Here is a 16,972-nt window from a genome sequence, read left to right as displayed (position 1 = left end):
TGATCATTTCCCATTTTTCTTCGATAGTAATAAGCCCTTTACCATCCTCCATGATTTTCTCTACTGCCTGTTTGTATTCCTTCCTTTTCAACCCATTTAATGCTTCTACATTCCATTTTCTAACTCGCCGCCCCTGCCTTATCTTTTTGAAACGTACGCTACATTTCATAACAACTAAATTGTGGTCTGAGTCCGCATCCGCTCCCGGAAAGCTGTGGGAATTTATCAGACTATTCCTAAACCTGTGTCTAACCAGGATATAATCTAGCTGATATCTTCCTGAGTCACCTGGCATTTTCCATGTATACCTGCGTCTTTTGTGGTGTCTAAACCAAGTGTTGGTGATGACTAACCCCTGTCTCCTGCAGAACTCAACTGCTTTCTCCCCGCGGTCATTCCTCGTGCCCAAACCGTAGTCGCCCACCTCATCACCATCTCTTCCTTCGCCTACCGTCGCATTCCAATCCCCCATCACTATCAAATGTTTCCCTGCAGGAACACACGCGATCATGTCCTCTATCTGATCGTATATCTTATCGACCTCTTCTTCCTTATGGTTGCTCGGTGGCATGTATACCTGAATAATAACTAAGTTCGTCGGTTCTGCTTTTATCTCCACTAGTAGTATTCTATCCGTTACCTGCTCTATGTTGACTACGCTTCTTCCTACCTCTTCATTTAATACTATGGCAACCCCTCGTTGGCTCTCGTCCCCACCGCTGTATATTATTCTATACTTATCACTCCAGTAATCCCCGCTATCTTTCCATCTCACCTCGCATAGACCTAAAATATCTATATTTCCCCTTTCCATCTCTCGCTTAACATTCTCCAATTTCCCTGTCCATCATTGTCCTAACATTCCACGTTCCTATTCTAACTAATTTTGTCTTCTTCTCCTGCGTCTTCTGTCCTGCTGCTGCTGGTTTTCCCTTGCAAGGGTTTCGTGGGATGACGACCGCAGAAGCCTTGCCTCCCCCGCTGCCGGGCACGACACACGGCCGATTGGGCCGAGCCCCATGGTTGCCAGGACTCAAAATATCTCTATTGTCCATCATATTTTTCTAGGGAATGATAATTGAGGTGGTTTCCCGTTGCCTTCCTCAATAGTGTTTTTAACGTGACACCATCACTTACTGGCCGCCCCACTGGGGTCAGACGCCATTGCAGCCGCCTCACTGAGGAACAGACGCTGCGTGGACTACCTTTCGTCTGGCTCCTAACCTTCGACCTATCTGGCATGGGTGACCCTACCAGGAGCAATAATTATTACTCCCGCCAGCACAGCTCTAGGGGTCATCGGAACGCACAAGCCCTTCCACCACGTCAAGGTTGTAGTCCGGGGAGGGGATATATATATAATATATATATTATATATATATTATATATATATTATATATATATTATATATATATATATATACACACACATATGCATATATATAAAAAAAACCATTAACAGTAATCAACCCGAAGGTTGGTTTGGTAGGTGATGGTAGAGTTCACCTAGTACTAAGCCCAACGGCGTGTGAAATTCACACATCAGGGTAGGGGTGCTACTTCCTTTCCCTGTGCCGGTTATGGTTTCCTAGGAAGATCTGGTACCCGAAAAATCACATAGCTTGGGTGGAGCTTCAGGTGCCCAGAGTGCCTTACCCGGGAATCAAACCAGGGCCCCTCCGGTCAGCAGTCCAACGCTCTACCCCCTGGACTACCGCTACCCACACATAAATATATATATATATATATATATATATATATATATATATATATATAAATATATATATATATATATATAAATATATATATATATATATATATAAATATATATATATATATATATATAAATATATATATATATATATATATATATATATATATATATATATATATATATATATATATATATATATATATACATACTCATATATACAGAAACAGATACAAGGAAAAGCGATAGGAACACACATAAAGGACGAACACAATAGAGGTGGGGAAGGCGGAATCGAACGGATCACAAGAGTAAAAATATTTCCTTGACCGGGACTTGAACCTCGGATGTTTCCACTTGCCGGGCGGATGCTCTTAACCACTTGAGCTATCGAGGAAACTTAATTTACCCTGAGATCCGTGGGTGTAATATGTTGCCAAGCGCCCCGATTCTTTAGCCAAGAGATGTCGTCAGGGGGCTGTTTCACCCACCAAAGGAGAAATACACCACACACAAGAGGAAAAGACAGTGGGTTAGAATTCATACAACATCATACAGGAAAGGAACAGTGCGTTTCGTGGCACGCATAGCCAAAAGAAAGAGATGAGCCACATTGGCCAAATACACATTCAAACACGAAATCCCGCCAAACGGCGAATAAATACTCATATATACAGAAACAGATATAAGGAAAAGGGATAGGAACACACATAAAGGACGAACACAATAGAGGTGGGGAAGGCGGAATCGAACGGATCACAAGAGTAAAAATATTTCCTTGACCAGGACTCGAGCCCGGCAAGTGGAAAGATCCGAGGTTTGAGTCCCGGTCAAGAAAATATTTTTACTCTTGTGATCCGTTCGATTCCGCCTTCCCCACCTCTATTGTGTTCGTCCTTTGTGTGTTCCTATCCCTTTTCCTTATATCTGTTTCTGTATATATGAGTATTTATTCGCCGTTTGGCGGGATTTCGTGTTTGAATGTGTGTGTGTATATATGTATATAAAATTTAGAGAATATAAGAAATTGCAGAAGCTCTAGGGATGCCATCTGAACAGGTATATCACATTTTAACAGCGCAATTGGAAATGAGAAAATTATATACTAGTTGGGGGCTGTGACTCTAGATGCAGGATCACAAAAGCATCAGAATGGAAATTTCCGAACAATGCTTCACCCATTTAAGAGCAACCAAGATTTTCTGCACCAGTTTGTGAACACAGATGAAACTTGGGTCCACTTATATACCCCAGAGACAAAACAGCAGTAAAAGCAGTGAAAATATGTTCATTTACCACCAACAAAGAAAGCTAAGGCAATACGGTTGGCCAGAAAGGTGATGACCTCTGTTTTCTGGGATGCAATAGGAACTCTGCAGATGGATTATCTTTCCACTGGTCAAACAACCACAGGCAAATACTATGCTAACCTCCTAAAGCCACTACAGCGAAAGATACCCGAGAAAAGGCTGGGACTGGCAAGGAAGAAAGTCAATGCACGCCTACACGCAAGTCTCGTTGCCATTTGTTAACTAAGGTAGAAATTGTAGCCACTCCAGCCTTATCTGCCTGATTTGGCTCCATTAGATTTCATTTTCTTCCCCAAGCTCAAAATTTTCCTTTGTGGATGGAGATTCTGTTCAAATAAAGAACGAACAGCCAAAGTAGCCTTTATTTTTCAGGCTTGAAGGAACCTAATTTTTGAGATTGGATCAGGACATTGGAACAACAGTGGACCAAGTGCATTAATGTACAGAGATACTACATAAAATAAAAAGTTTCAGAAATGTAAGTAGTTCATTTCCATTCCATTCAAAGAACAATTCAAATTACCTACATAGTTTTCCACATTATTTCATTGAATAAATGCAATTGGCTTCCCATTAAAAGACATCATTTAGCTTTACTTATTTAAATAAATAATGCACTAGAGTATCTGTCACTTATTTCATGGATAATGGTAATATTTTACAGTACTACACAAAGAGAAGTAGAAATTATATATTGACTCATGCCTAGAGTTCTAGTTTTTTTCCAACTTACAGGAACAATAGCTCCTCTTATTTGTAGGATGATCATGTGGTGAGCAGCCTGATAATATACTGTAAAAAAAAATCAACTTTATATATTCATTGAATATTAAAACATATTACAGTATGAAACAAGAAGGATGAGGAGACTATCACCAGTTCTATTTCTTCACTGTATTTATTCTCTTTCCACCATCCGCTTCTGAAACATTATTTCCCTCAAGATCATTCTTCACTTGTTCCGTTACTAACATTTGTATTATTCCTTATCTTCTTCTACAATATTTCAATGCTTTTCCTTTATTTAATATTATATATCATTTGATACTGAGCCAAAATTGCCCTCTTATATGCCACTTTCTTTAACCTTATATCACTTGCATTATACAACCAAATTGATAATTCTCTGACACACAGTAAAGTCTTTATTATCCTAGCTAATAGATGCATGTTGAAGCATCGACAATTGAAACACAGAGATAACTGAAATACTTGGAAAATACGGTCATAATATAAATAGAAACACTTCTTTCCCCTCATTGTTTTTAATTCACATTTAAAAAAATATAAAGTACATTCATAACGGGTTGAATAATAGTTTTGCAAGAACACAGAAATATCAAGTCAAAAGGAAAATGCATATTCTTCAGAAAATGAACAAATCAAGAAGCCAGGAACAAACAAATGACCGATGAAGGATAAATATTAACATAAGGAATTTCTTATACAGATTTACAATCATCATATGATACCAAATAAAATAATACAGCGTGGATAGTAAAAGACCTATTTGCTGCATAGTTAGCTGTGTGCGTACTGACTTGCCTCCAAGTAGAATATGGAATTCTCAAGGCCAATAAATGCGAAGGAAATTATAACGGGTAAGTATGGACAAAATACAAAAATGTATAACTAAAAACAAAAAATACTATTGACAACCTTTGATTTTGTGTAGTTAAAAACTTTTAAAAAGCCTGAATATTTCAACATGTGCTTTAAAAATGTAAATCAAAGTTTTAAAGCTTTTACAATGAAAATTTCACTAAAATTTTTAGGCTTTGAAAAGAGGGAATCGCACAAATAATGCACCAAATGGATAATCTAAACACGGATAAACGAGAGTTTACTGTATGCACATTATTTTGCCACATATTAAAAGGAGTGGATTTATGCCAAAACCATATTTTCCTTTTATTATGCAGGCACCAAAAACTTTCATTGCTATCATTCACTCTAGGGGTCACCAAAAAGTCTTCCAATACTAAAATGTATCCCTTTGTTCCTGGCTCAACTTTGTGGAAATTCATTTTAATGAAATGAAGAATACAATGTATCTTTCCACTTCCCTTTATTCACGTACAACTAGTTTCAACGCTCAAGTGTCATCATCAGGTACAAATTAATCAAGTCGCAGTCGGGAAAGTATCACCATAGAACACATTATCCCCTCCAACTCCCGCCATCACATATCACATAAGCTTTCCACTTTTCATTTCCTACTAAACAGACTGTTGGCCAATCCTCTTTCCAAAAGTAATTTTGCTAAAGAACTCAAAACAATTAAAGGTTTAGCAATGAAAAATGGCTGCAAAGAAAATTTAATTGACAAAATACTGCACAGAAAATGTTCCTTTAAAGCATACAATCTTTTGTTCCAACCAATGAATGTGGAGGAAATAGGTTACAAATGGTGAAAACTCCCGTATTATGGATTGAATTCACAAAAGTTAGCAAACCTTTTTCCTAGGGAGAAATTTCGAATAGCTTTTTACAAAACGAATAACTTAAAATCATTCTTGAATACTACAAACGACAAAATATGTACACAAAATAAAAGTGGCATTTATAAGTTAACTTGTAAGGACTGTATTGCTGTAAATATAGGTCAAACGGGGAGATCATTAAAAACATGGGCGGAGGAACAGAAACGCTGTTTCAGAAACTGTGACCTCAAGCAATCACACTTCGCCAAGCATGTATGGGAAGGAAATCATGGGAGTGATTTCAACCAGGAATTCTTACACCAGATGGAAAAAGGAATGAGGATGGACAAGTGGGAAGAGCTAGAAATCAGGAAGAATTTAAAAACAGGTCAATTTGTTAACGATTTATTGTTTGAATACCTTTCCCCAATCCTGGAAGTACCCCTTTCCTTCACAGAAAGACCCAACAAACCCCCCACCCCACTGTAAACCAACCAATCACCTTTCCCGACGCTCAACACCCCTCTCCCCCCTCCTCATCAACGCCGATCTCAACCCCTCTTTCTTTCCCCTCCTTCTCCCCCCTCTCTCACCCACACCTCCTCTCCCTCATGAAAATTATACAAATGGACTGCCACTTGATTAATTTGTACCTGATGATGACAGTTGAGCGTTGAAACCGGTTGTACGTGAATAAAGGACAGTGGAAAAATACATTGTATTCTTCATTTAATTAAAATGTATCCCTTCTTATACTAGCCCAAACATCCATGCTGCCTCATACCTATATTAATTACAAAAAATGAAAGAAATGAGATTTTCAAGAAACATGAAAGCTACAGTTCAATACAAAAACTAAATTAAGGTACCATATAATAAATAAAACAAATGGACACTTCAATAATTTGAGTAAGAGTGGTATAAAATCGAGAATAAGAGTGATGAAACAATGCAAGTGTGTGGATGAGTCCTTGAGTTACCACAGCATTTATGAAGACTGAGGAACAGAAAAATAGATGTAAAACAATGTGAACATAGGCGGATGCAAGATTAGGGAATCATATATGAACTCAGTGAAAGATAGTAGGTTTCCTAGATTATTAGAAATTAGGGCAATAGACTTTATCTACCCTGGAAGTGAATGGTGTAGAGAGTGAACATACCAAAAAGGTTTGGAGAAAAAGGGATACAGAAGTATGGTCATTGGAAGATGGTATGCCAATGGCCAATTGCAAATATGAGGGAATTGATTGAGAAAAAAATAATACACACGTTATCTGGAAGTGCATTGGGGTATGGTTATGCATACTGATCTTTGAAGCATGAAGATCGGCCATTTAACCATTTTGAGATGTGAACATGGAGAACATTGGAGAAAGGATACTGGAGTGGTAGTAGGGTGATAAACAATGAGAAAATATACTGTAGGCCCAACAAGAAATATGACAGGAAGAAGACCATGACTCCACATACTACCTTGAACAAAAAGTTCCCGGAATAACCACCGTGTGGCGCTCCCATCGTTCCGATTTAAGTTCTGTTTTTTTTGTTAAATTGGTACATCTGTTGTTGATATTCCCTTTAAATCTTAGTGTCATAACTTGACATTTGCAAAAGTTACGTAGCCAAGAGTACATCTATCTCTGTGTGTGTTGGCGATTTTTTACAATTGCAGAAATGGATTTAAATTTGCAACAACGAACTTGTATTAAATTTTGCGTAAAAAACGGATTTAGTGGCGCACGGACGTTGGAAATGTTGGAAAAGTGTTTCGGCAACAATTCTCTAAAAAAAAACGGTCGTTTACCAGTGGCACGAGCGGTTCAGAAGTGGTCGTGAGTCAATCGAAGATGATGAACGCAGTGGCAGACCATCGACATCGAAAGTCGGTGAAAAAATTGATAAAGTAAAAGAAATGTTGGTCAATAACCGCAAATTAACCATCAGAGAAATAGCGGAGGACTTGAACATTGCCTATGGATCCGCCCAAGACATTGTGGTTAATGATTTGGGTTTCCGTCGTGTAGCATGCCAAAAGACCTCAATTTCATGCAAAAAAGAGACCGTGTTGACGTCGCAAAAGACATGATTTGCGAGGCTGAATCCGATCCCACATTCATCAAAAGGATCATTACTGGAGACGAGACGTGGGTTTATGAGTACGACACGCAATCCAGACATCAGGCAAGTGAATGGCGTTCACCAAATGAGCCGAGACCAAAAAAACCACGTCGTTTTCAGTCAAAAAAGAAGGCAATGCTGACGGTTTTCATGGATTACAACGGTGTAGTGCATCATGAATTTTTGCCAGAAGGCCAGACATTAAACAAAGAGTATTATTTGGGCGTTATGAGACGTTTGCGTGAAGCAATTCGCCGAAAGAGACCAGAAATGTGGGCAGAAAACTCGTGGATTTTGCACCATGAAAACGCACCGTCGCACAGTGCTATCATTATTCGTAATTTTTTGACGAAAAATGCAACAAATACCATCCAACAGCCACCGAATTCACCTGATTTGGCTCCCTGTGACTTCTTTCTGTTCAATCGAGTTAAAAAACCATTACGGGGAACGCGTTTTAGCAGCCGAGAGGAAGTAATGGAAAAATCGCAGGAAGCACTGATGGACATACCGAAAACCGACCGTAACTTTTGCAAATGTCAAGTTATGACACTAAGATTTAAAGGGAATATCAACAACAGATGTACCAATTTAACAAAAAAAACAGAACTCAAATCGGAACGATGGGAGCGCCACACGGTGGTTATTCCGGGAACTTTTCGATCAAGGTAGTATTAGTTAATAGGTGGAAAATCTACCTATGGCGCATTATCTATCTACCTACCTGTTTCATTTTAAGGCTCCTCCAGGGACTCACAAATGTGCACTAAACAAATATATATTTATGTCAAGTCTATCACCCTGATAACGGCATATATCATAAGAATGTTATATAACATAATATGCACTCCACTGGAATAGGTCTTCCTGGAAAACCATAACCGGCACAGGGAAAGGAACTGGCTCCCCTACCCTGATGTGTGAATTTTCACACGCCGTATAGGGTTTAGTACTGGGTGATCTCTACCATCACCTACTAAACCGACCTTCGGGTTGATTACTGTGTTTATGGTTTAGGCACTGCACAGACAAACTGTCAAAGTGCACAATATTTACATGGCTTATCAAAATAAATAATAAGAACTGTCAAATGGATGGGATTCAAATTATTTTTATATACTAAATTATGAAATAAAACAAGTTCTAAGGATATTAAAACCAAAAGAAAAAACAATACATACCAAGAAACAGGAAAAACATAATTGATTTCCTTTGAACTGTACATAAATGAATGGTCCAAAAATTAACGACCATTTTAAGTTTTAACCATTATTTCAGCATAAACTGTCAACTTAAACATGCATTCTGAATATTTTCCACATAACAGCTTATTGTTGAGGTAATAATTCATGATCAGGAAGGAAAAAGTTTTGAAGTCTACTTAACAATGAAAAAAGGTTGTTTTCTCCACGTAATAAAAAGTTTTTGAAAATAGCTACGAAGAAAGGTAATTATATTAAGTTTAATTGAAGTGATCACTACAATATCTTTCAACCTCAATGTTACATTTCAGCAGATTTTAAATTATATTCATCCATACAAGTCTTTGTAATAAGTATTTTTGCAATGCTTATTTTTGAAATGATGTATTCCTCAGACCATATTGAATTGTACCTGTGATTGCTGAGCCAATAAATCTAAATAATTACATTTTAAATAGGAAAAAAATTCATAAAATAGTATAGGCTTGTGTCCTTAACTTCTTGATACTGACACTAGCAATATAGTAGTAGTTTTGAGGGGAGGCGACCGACAGCTAAGGTCATTTGCGCCATAGGGGAAGGACAGGAAAGGATGAAGGGTGGAGAGAAACCCAGCGTCGGCATTAGCCTACTCTTTACGAAAGGCGCCAAGGGGTCCGCGGCTTAACGTCCCATCCGATATGAGCAGTAAAACCCAGTTATGAGAGGAATACTAAATGTGCTACAACTGTGATTTATGCAGACTGAAAAGTGCCACCTAGACTTCAAACACCACATTTCAGATATCTTTCCATATAGAAGATAATAATTTTACAGAAATTCCTTCCTTAATAAGGGTTATAGCCTCAAATATTTTATTGGATTCGGACATAGTTGGTTAAGACCTTGGATGAAGTGACAAACTTATGACACAAACAGTCATTGATATTTCATTTTGCATGAAATACGAGGGGGACCCAAAAGTAACAGGAATTGGGCTGTGGTACGGAGCGAGAGTGGGGTAAGCCTTTATTCGACCGGTCGTACGTTAGGCTCACGCCTCCTGCGTCAGTATGCACAGTGCCGTCGCCGTGACTGGATTGTTCCATCCATGAGAGCTGTTTCAGTGAAACAACTTTATTCATTTCGGCGAAAAATCTGATGGCGGATTATCAAGAGCAATGCAATGCAGTGATATTTTGTTTCCTGTTGGGGAAATCGGCCGCAGAAACTACGTATTATAATGCTCAAGACTGCTTATGGGGACGCTGCCCTAAGCAAAGCAAGAGTCCATGAGTGGTTGACACATTTTTAAAATGGTGAAATGTGAATTGAAGACCAACCCCGTTCAGGCCACCCTTCAACATCAAGAACTGACGAAGGAGTCGGCAAAATCAATGCCCTCATTCGTGAAGACCATCGCAGAACCATTGATCAACTCTGTGAGATGTCTGGAGTGTCATGGAGTTCAATTCAGAGGATTCTATCTGAAGATTTGCATATGAAAAGGGTTGCAGCCAAATTTGTCCCTCACCATCTCATACCACCCTCTCTGTGATGCAGTTTTTGACAAAAAAAAAAGGCATGACATCAATTGTCCACCTCACCGGACTCACTCACTCACCGGATTTAGCTCCCTGTGACTCTTTTTGTTCCCCAGACACAATAGGGACATGAAAGGAAAGCGTTTTGACACTGTGAAGGAGGTAAAACAAAAATCTCTAGACGGCCTAGAGGACATCCCGATAAATGAATTTCAGAAATGTTTCGACCAATGGAATCATCGTTTGGAGAAGTGCATTGTGGTCAATGGGGAACACTTTGAAGGTGAACAAAATTTAATGTAAATATATTGAGAACTAAAGAATCTAAAACAACATTCCTGTTATTTTTGGGTTCCCCTCCTATATTAATTAAGGTAAGCGGGAGTCCAGGAGTAGGGCATTGGACTACTGAATGGAGGGCCCTGGTTCGATTCCTGGGCAATCCTCTCTGGGCAATCTGAGCTCCACCCAAGCTGGGTGATTTTTTGAGTACCAGATCTTTCTGGGTAACTATGACTGGCACAGGGAAAAGAACTGGCCCCCCTACCCTGATGTGTACTCTTTCACACACTGTCGGGCTTAGTACTGGGTGACCTCTACCATCACCTACCAAATCGACCTTTGGGTTTATTACTGTTTTTATGGTTTTTTTATGTTAATTTAGTTGGCATAAATTAAATATTAAGGAGAAAATCAGGGTAAATAATATTAGAAATACTAACCACCTAATGAGTCACCAGAGCTCATACTAAAACCATAAGAAGTTGGGGGCCTCAGTTAGAAAATTAGCTTATGACTAACCAATTACCCTTATAACCAATTGAAAATACAACTCTCAACACACTTTTTTTTGCTTAAGCAACAAAATATCATGATTAACTTGATTAAATGTTTTAGACAAGATAGTGAGGTTGGTATCAATTTTGTCAACTCCTCAAACAAAATATTATATTATTTATGAACAAGTCTGTACCAATAAACTTATCAAAATATAAATGTATTCCCAACATAACACACTTTAACGTAAGGGGGAAAATATTGCTAAACACATTTTCCCACAAAAAAATACTTTCAACCACCATTGCGCACTTGACTGCAACCGCACTGATATTTATAATTAATAAAATATATGAATTACACAAATTTCTTTGTATTCGTAAAAGTGATAATATTAGAGTACCAGAATGTTAACAGCCATAAATGATTAAGATTTAACACCTAAATGGTGACCTTTTAGTTCTAATGAAAATATTAGTTCAAAAGGGTTGAACAATTACAATGAAATGAATTCACAACTTGACAGGGAGAACACATTAAAGCCAATAGACCATAATGGCATTAGGTCGGACTACTAGGATTTAATCTTCCAGAGAAATAAACTCTTCTAACACTTGAGTTAACATACTGGTTAACATAACCACTATCAGTTTGCCAGATATTACCAACTGACTTGGAGGACTGACATGTCCAAAAATTCTCGCTTAAAACTTGGGAGTATTTTAAGGAGTAATAAACTTTTAATCAAGAAATGCAATTCCAGGAACAAATATATGAAAATTGGAGAGTTTAAGGATGTGGAGGATGGGAACACCATTACTATCTGGAATACTAATGATTTGACAAGAGATTCTTATTTCTATAAGACTATTTAGCTTACAAACATGAAAACATCAGGATATAACTAGAAAAATAAATGAAACAGAATAGCCTAGTTTCAGCTATATGCTAAAAACTTCATTCAACCGGTTTGGAATTTGGATCTGGAATTTCTTTGAGGCATAAGAGAGGTGATGAAAGCTCAACTTTCATAAAGATATAACAGAAAAGGCATACCCCAGGCAATTAATTCCGTCTAATTCTGGCAACTGATCAACATAAATCTTTCTTTAACCCATATTATGGCTTATAGATGAGTTCTCCATTAAAACTACATACTATTACCGCTTTTTCTAATGTAAAATTAATTAGAAGTGAAGAAAACAACACCAACTTAGCAAAATGTAATACATTCTCTATAGGTATAAAGCAAATAAATTGTAGTCACAGCTAAAATGATACACTATAACACCCACCATTATAATTGTGCATGCATATAGAAAAAAAATTTCATGGCATCAGATTCCTTCCAATATATACTAATATTGTTGCTATACTGATGTCTTATGTGAGCACACGTGTAAAATTATACTCAATAACTGAAATACACTTTAACCGAGGAATTGTGCAACCTGAAACAGGTGCATCACCATATTGAGGAGCATTCTCACACATTTTTGTCTTCTGCATGCTCACTGGTGAGTACAGAGTCTAAATTATAACTTGGAACTTAATATTTTACAATTTTCTTAATTTCCTGTTATAAATGATTTGCTCACATAACTTATACTTTTAAATTTCTATTTCATAAAATTACCACAGACACTTCTGCTTTTTTAATGGGTATTGCTATTTTTTCCAAGACAATATGGCTCAAGTTTTAGCAGGAAATGTTTGTCTAACAATCATCAGTTAACGCAATACTGTAAGTTAAAACCACTATTGCCTTTTCCATTTTATGCTTTCAACTTAAATTGATAAATTTCTGATTTCACATTAATATTATTATGGTCATAACTCCAGGTGAAGAAAATGATATGAGTCCTGCACTCAGTAGTTGATCATAAAAAAGGTTGATAAATATTTCATCAAATCAAATTCGAGTTTCCCGGTTTTCATAGCTAGGCTGAAGTGATAAGTTTGACCTATACAGACAGTCGTTGATAGATCAAATTAAAATTTAACCTTTTAATTAATTCATATCTTAACAAATTATTTGAATTGGTATCCACCTTGTGGGCCACAATAGCTCTCACTAAAACCATAAGATATATTCAACTACACTTTCATTAGTGGCTTACAACTAATCAATTCATTGGGTAAAATGCTTTAGAGCCATCTGCGAGGATGGCATCATTTTGGTGTCATATTCTCCAATCAAAATTGATGGTAACTAAGGCAGCAAGTGTGTATCAATAGCCATACATAACAGGCCAGAAAATGTATCCCTCATTTAACACACTTTTAAGCAATGCGGGCAAGTTTTCTAAACACATTCCATTGGTTTGGCTATTAGGATAATAATTATCATTGAAACTATTATACAATTCTGAAAAAAACTTAACTCGAAACTCATCAAAGCGCAATAAAAATCAGGAGAGCCTGCACCCGAGATCACCCTCGCCGATATTGACAACGAATTAAATACATTAATTTCACAATTTGACTGGAATTTGTACAAGCGATACTATTATCGCTAAAGAATGCTAAGACATAAACGATTAATCTCTAATCATTTTATGTGATCTATTAGTTTTAATAAACTATTATGCTCTAAGGCTGAAAGATAACAATGAATAAGGGCTCACCTTCACAGGGTGCACACATCGGAGCCGATTGACCGTGAAAGGCATTTGGACCGACAACAGGTATTAAATTTTCATGAGAAATGTAGCCTACTAACACTGGATTTAGGGTACCTATTAATAAATCCACTGAAAGTTGAGGGATATTACCTACTGAAATGGAAGGCTGAAATGGGCAAAAATATCATCTTTAAAACCAGGCATATATAAAGGTAAATTAACTTTCAATAATGAGTCGAACAGACAGGAACAAAGATAAGAACCTACCACTATAACTGTGCTTCCTTGAATCGCCATATCATTAACTCTGTAAAACATTCTGAGGACAGTCGCACCTGTATCACTATTAATCACTATGATTTTTAACTTGGAGTGACGCCATCAATTTTCCACTATCTTATAGGCTCTCCTCCAATGGCAGAGTGCGAAAATCGAGTCACGTTGCCAAACTTAAGTTACAAGCAAGGTTTCATGTTAGACTATCGAACTAGCGCAGTTCGCAACTGTTTTGTCAACCAAATGTTCTTTCAAAGTAAATAGTAAAGTAACTGATACTTCTTCTGAACCACCATCTACTAAATGTTTTCAAATTATTCAAATCGATGCCTTTTCACAAAATTAGCCAGAAACATTATCGTGGAAAGCTGTAACTAGATAGGTTACTTGAAAAAATTTATGGACGCTAAGTACCTTATTTATGCTGGACATTAACCATCGATAAGGTTCGGCATTATAAGACATCGGTAGGTAAACATTCTTCTACCGTGAACTGAGGGAAGGATTTAGATAGTCCAGGATATATCGTGAGTCAAGTTATAACCGCATTCTAAATTCGCCCATTTCTCTCTCCTGTTATGAAAATAATACTTGATTCTGATGTAGAGAAGATTGCTGTGTTGAGTTTGGTAGGAGTTTGTTTCGTTAACTCTGGCAAACTCGAAAGCTGCCAAAGAACGGGTCTACGTCAGTCACATTTCTCTTCGTGTAGTGTAACATCACGGTTTACCATGTGAAGTTTGGTAGCATATAATTACACTTTTTGGGTAAACATTTCATAAAAATACCTAGTCGGATGCCGGCCAATATTTTCATGAAAAATATTCCGAAAGGTGATTCTGCATTCATCAATAATTCTACAACCCTTAAATAACCCAATAGGTGTACCCACTCAGTTTCTATCATGCCTGCCGCAATTACAGAACTTCGTTATTATAAAGGAATGGATTCTAGATTGAAATGGGTAACAACCCTCGTAGCTAACAAATTAATTTTAATTCTTAATTTACTAATTCAGATTTCATAAGACAACACTCAGTATTATGCTGAGCATGTAAGAATACTGGTATAACCAAACTCTAGCAGTGTATGGGCGTTATGAATCAAATTGAAGTAACGGAAACATACATTATATTTCAAAAAGATACTTAGATTATCTTTAATACCTGAAAAATTTAATGGCTACTATACTGAAAACTGATACGACCAATATCAAAAAAGATAATTGGTTTGATCAGTCTCCATAGGCGATTTCGGGAAAATGATTAACTTCCAAGGCCATCCTTCAAAATAGGCTTATTTTATATGACCGTATTTGAATTACAACTTTTTCCTTTTCAACATCTAACTTTTAAATTGTATGATAATATTTATCATAGCTTTATTATATGGCCAAATAATAAGATCCATTACTGCCTTAACTCCACAAGACAGTTCAATGAATTTCATGACCATACACATAAAAGAAGCAAGATAATAAATTGACACTTCCTAACTTTACGTCGCCACGATGTCGTGGGTTAAAAAATTCACTCATAGTACACTGCAATAATTTATTTACGGAATGGTTAGAAATCATACATCAAATCCATGGGGCACATATGTAAAAACTAAATAAGCCGTCGTCATCAGGCTTAAAACACACGAGCAAATGTAAAATCACTTCCACTAATCAAATTACTAGAACTAGTCACAGCATTTACACAAGGCACTTACACTGAAATTTAACATCCAAATCACGACGTGCAACGTAAATCTATGACCGGTCTTTGAATGAATACCGTAGGTCCCAGGGAAGACTTAAGTTTCTCCATTTCTAAGCAACTCCCAAAACGGCCTTGAAATTGAAAGCAAATAAATGCAATCATTAGCGAACTTTTATTCTGTAAAAATATAGAATAATAAAGGCGAAAGTTGAATGAACTCTTTTCAAGACATTCAAAACGAAGTGTTTCAGCTTCGCAACGTGACAGTCATATGTCTACATTAAAAAAAGGTAAAGCGGGGAACGAGAAAAACGAATTTCAGATGGCAGACTCATGAATGTGAATAAAGAACACATTGAAAAGGATTTATCTAGTATGTTTAAATAATGGAAATTCACTATAGAAATAAGTGTAGAATATTTCAGGTAGGTTGATTGACACTAGAAACGTGTACCGTGATATTCCAAAATAATTTAAATTTGATTTATTGGATTTCAATAAATCAAATTTGGTGCCAATAAAATTACTGTAGTGATACCAAAGTAGTTTTAAAGTAATGCCAAATCATCTGCGTCATTAAAGACCATTAAATAAAGTGCCATTTAAAGAAGTAATCCTTACAAGTGGGTCGCGGTAGTCCAGGGGGTAGAGCATTGGACCGCTGACCAGAGGGTCCCGGGTTCGATTCCCGGGCAAAGCACTCTGGGCATCTGCACCCAAGCTAAAGTGATTATTCGGGTACCAGATCTTCCTGGGAAACCACAACCGGCACAAGGAGAGGAATTGCCCCCCCTACCCTGATGTGTGTCTTAATGGCTTGTCAGTAGTCCTACTAGCTAGTTATATCTATTTCTGTCACCTAGTACCTTTCCCTCACTCTGCCAAGAACTTCTTCATTGCTCTGACATCTAGAGTATTTGAAACGTGGGCACCAGCAGATTCAATCATTCTAATTTCCTCTTTGTCTTTTTCTAGGACAACTAAACATTTTGCCTATACAATGTCTCAATTCCTTTATACGTTTGTATGAAATGTTTAACATTAATGCTGATTGGTTGAAGTTCCACCTGATTTCCTGCTGGGTAAGGTAGCTACTGTCAACATTTTGATGGCTGACTACCATCATCCTTTGGGCTTCGAGTGTCAAGTTGGGATTCTTCTGGGTATGAACTTAACATTCCAAGCCCCAAGGACAATGGCAGAGATAGCTGCTGAAACGCTGGATGCTAATTACCTTACCTGACTGGAAACCTGTAAGAACCTCATCCATACCATTTACCCAGAAAACACCAGAACTATC

At 37.2% G+C, this 16,972-nt stretch overlaps 1 protein-coding gene across 1 annotated transcript in view; it reads right to left on the bottom strand.

Moving 5' to 3' along the window:
• Positions 1 to 14,156, bottom strand: part of LOC139691262 (proteasome assembly chaperone 2) — a 42,954-nt gene extending 28,798 nt beyond the window's left edge. Inside the window, exons 1-3 of the mRNA XM_071589016.1 lie at positions 13,958 to 14,156; positions 13,694 to 13,856; positions 3,754 to 3,812 (exon numbers count right to left, since the gene is read on the bottom strand). Coding sequence (XP_071445117.1) covers positions 3,754 to 3,812; positions 13,694 to 13,856; positions 13,958 to 14,008 — 273 coding nt within the window. The 5' untranslated portion in view covers positions 14,009 to 14,156. The remainder of the gene's footprint in view (positions 1 to 3,753; positions 3,813 to 13,693; positions 13,857 to 13,957) is intronic.
• Between the last annotated feature and the right edge of the window lie 2,816 nt (positions 14,157 to 16,972).

The sequence above is a fragment of the Hetaerina americana genome, unplaced genomic scaffold, assembly GCF_022747635.1.
Source record: "Hetaerina americana unplaced genomic scaffold, ioHetAmer1.1.p SCAF_31, whole genome shotgun sequence".
In the NCBI taxonomy this organism is placed as follows: domain Eukaryota; kingdom Metazoa; phylum Arthropoda; class Insecta; order Odonata; family Calopterygidae; genus Hetaerina; species Hetaerina americana.
The sequence above is the reverse complement of the archived record's forward strand: the minus strand, read 5'-3'. Positions and strand labels throughout refer to the sequence as shown.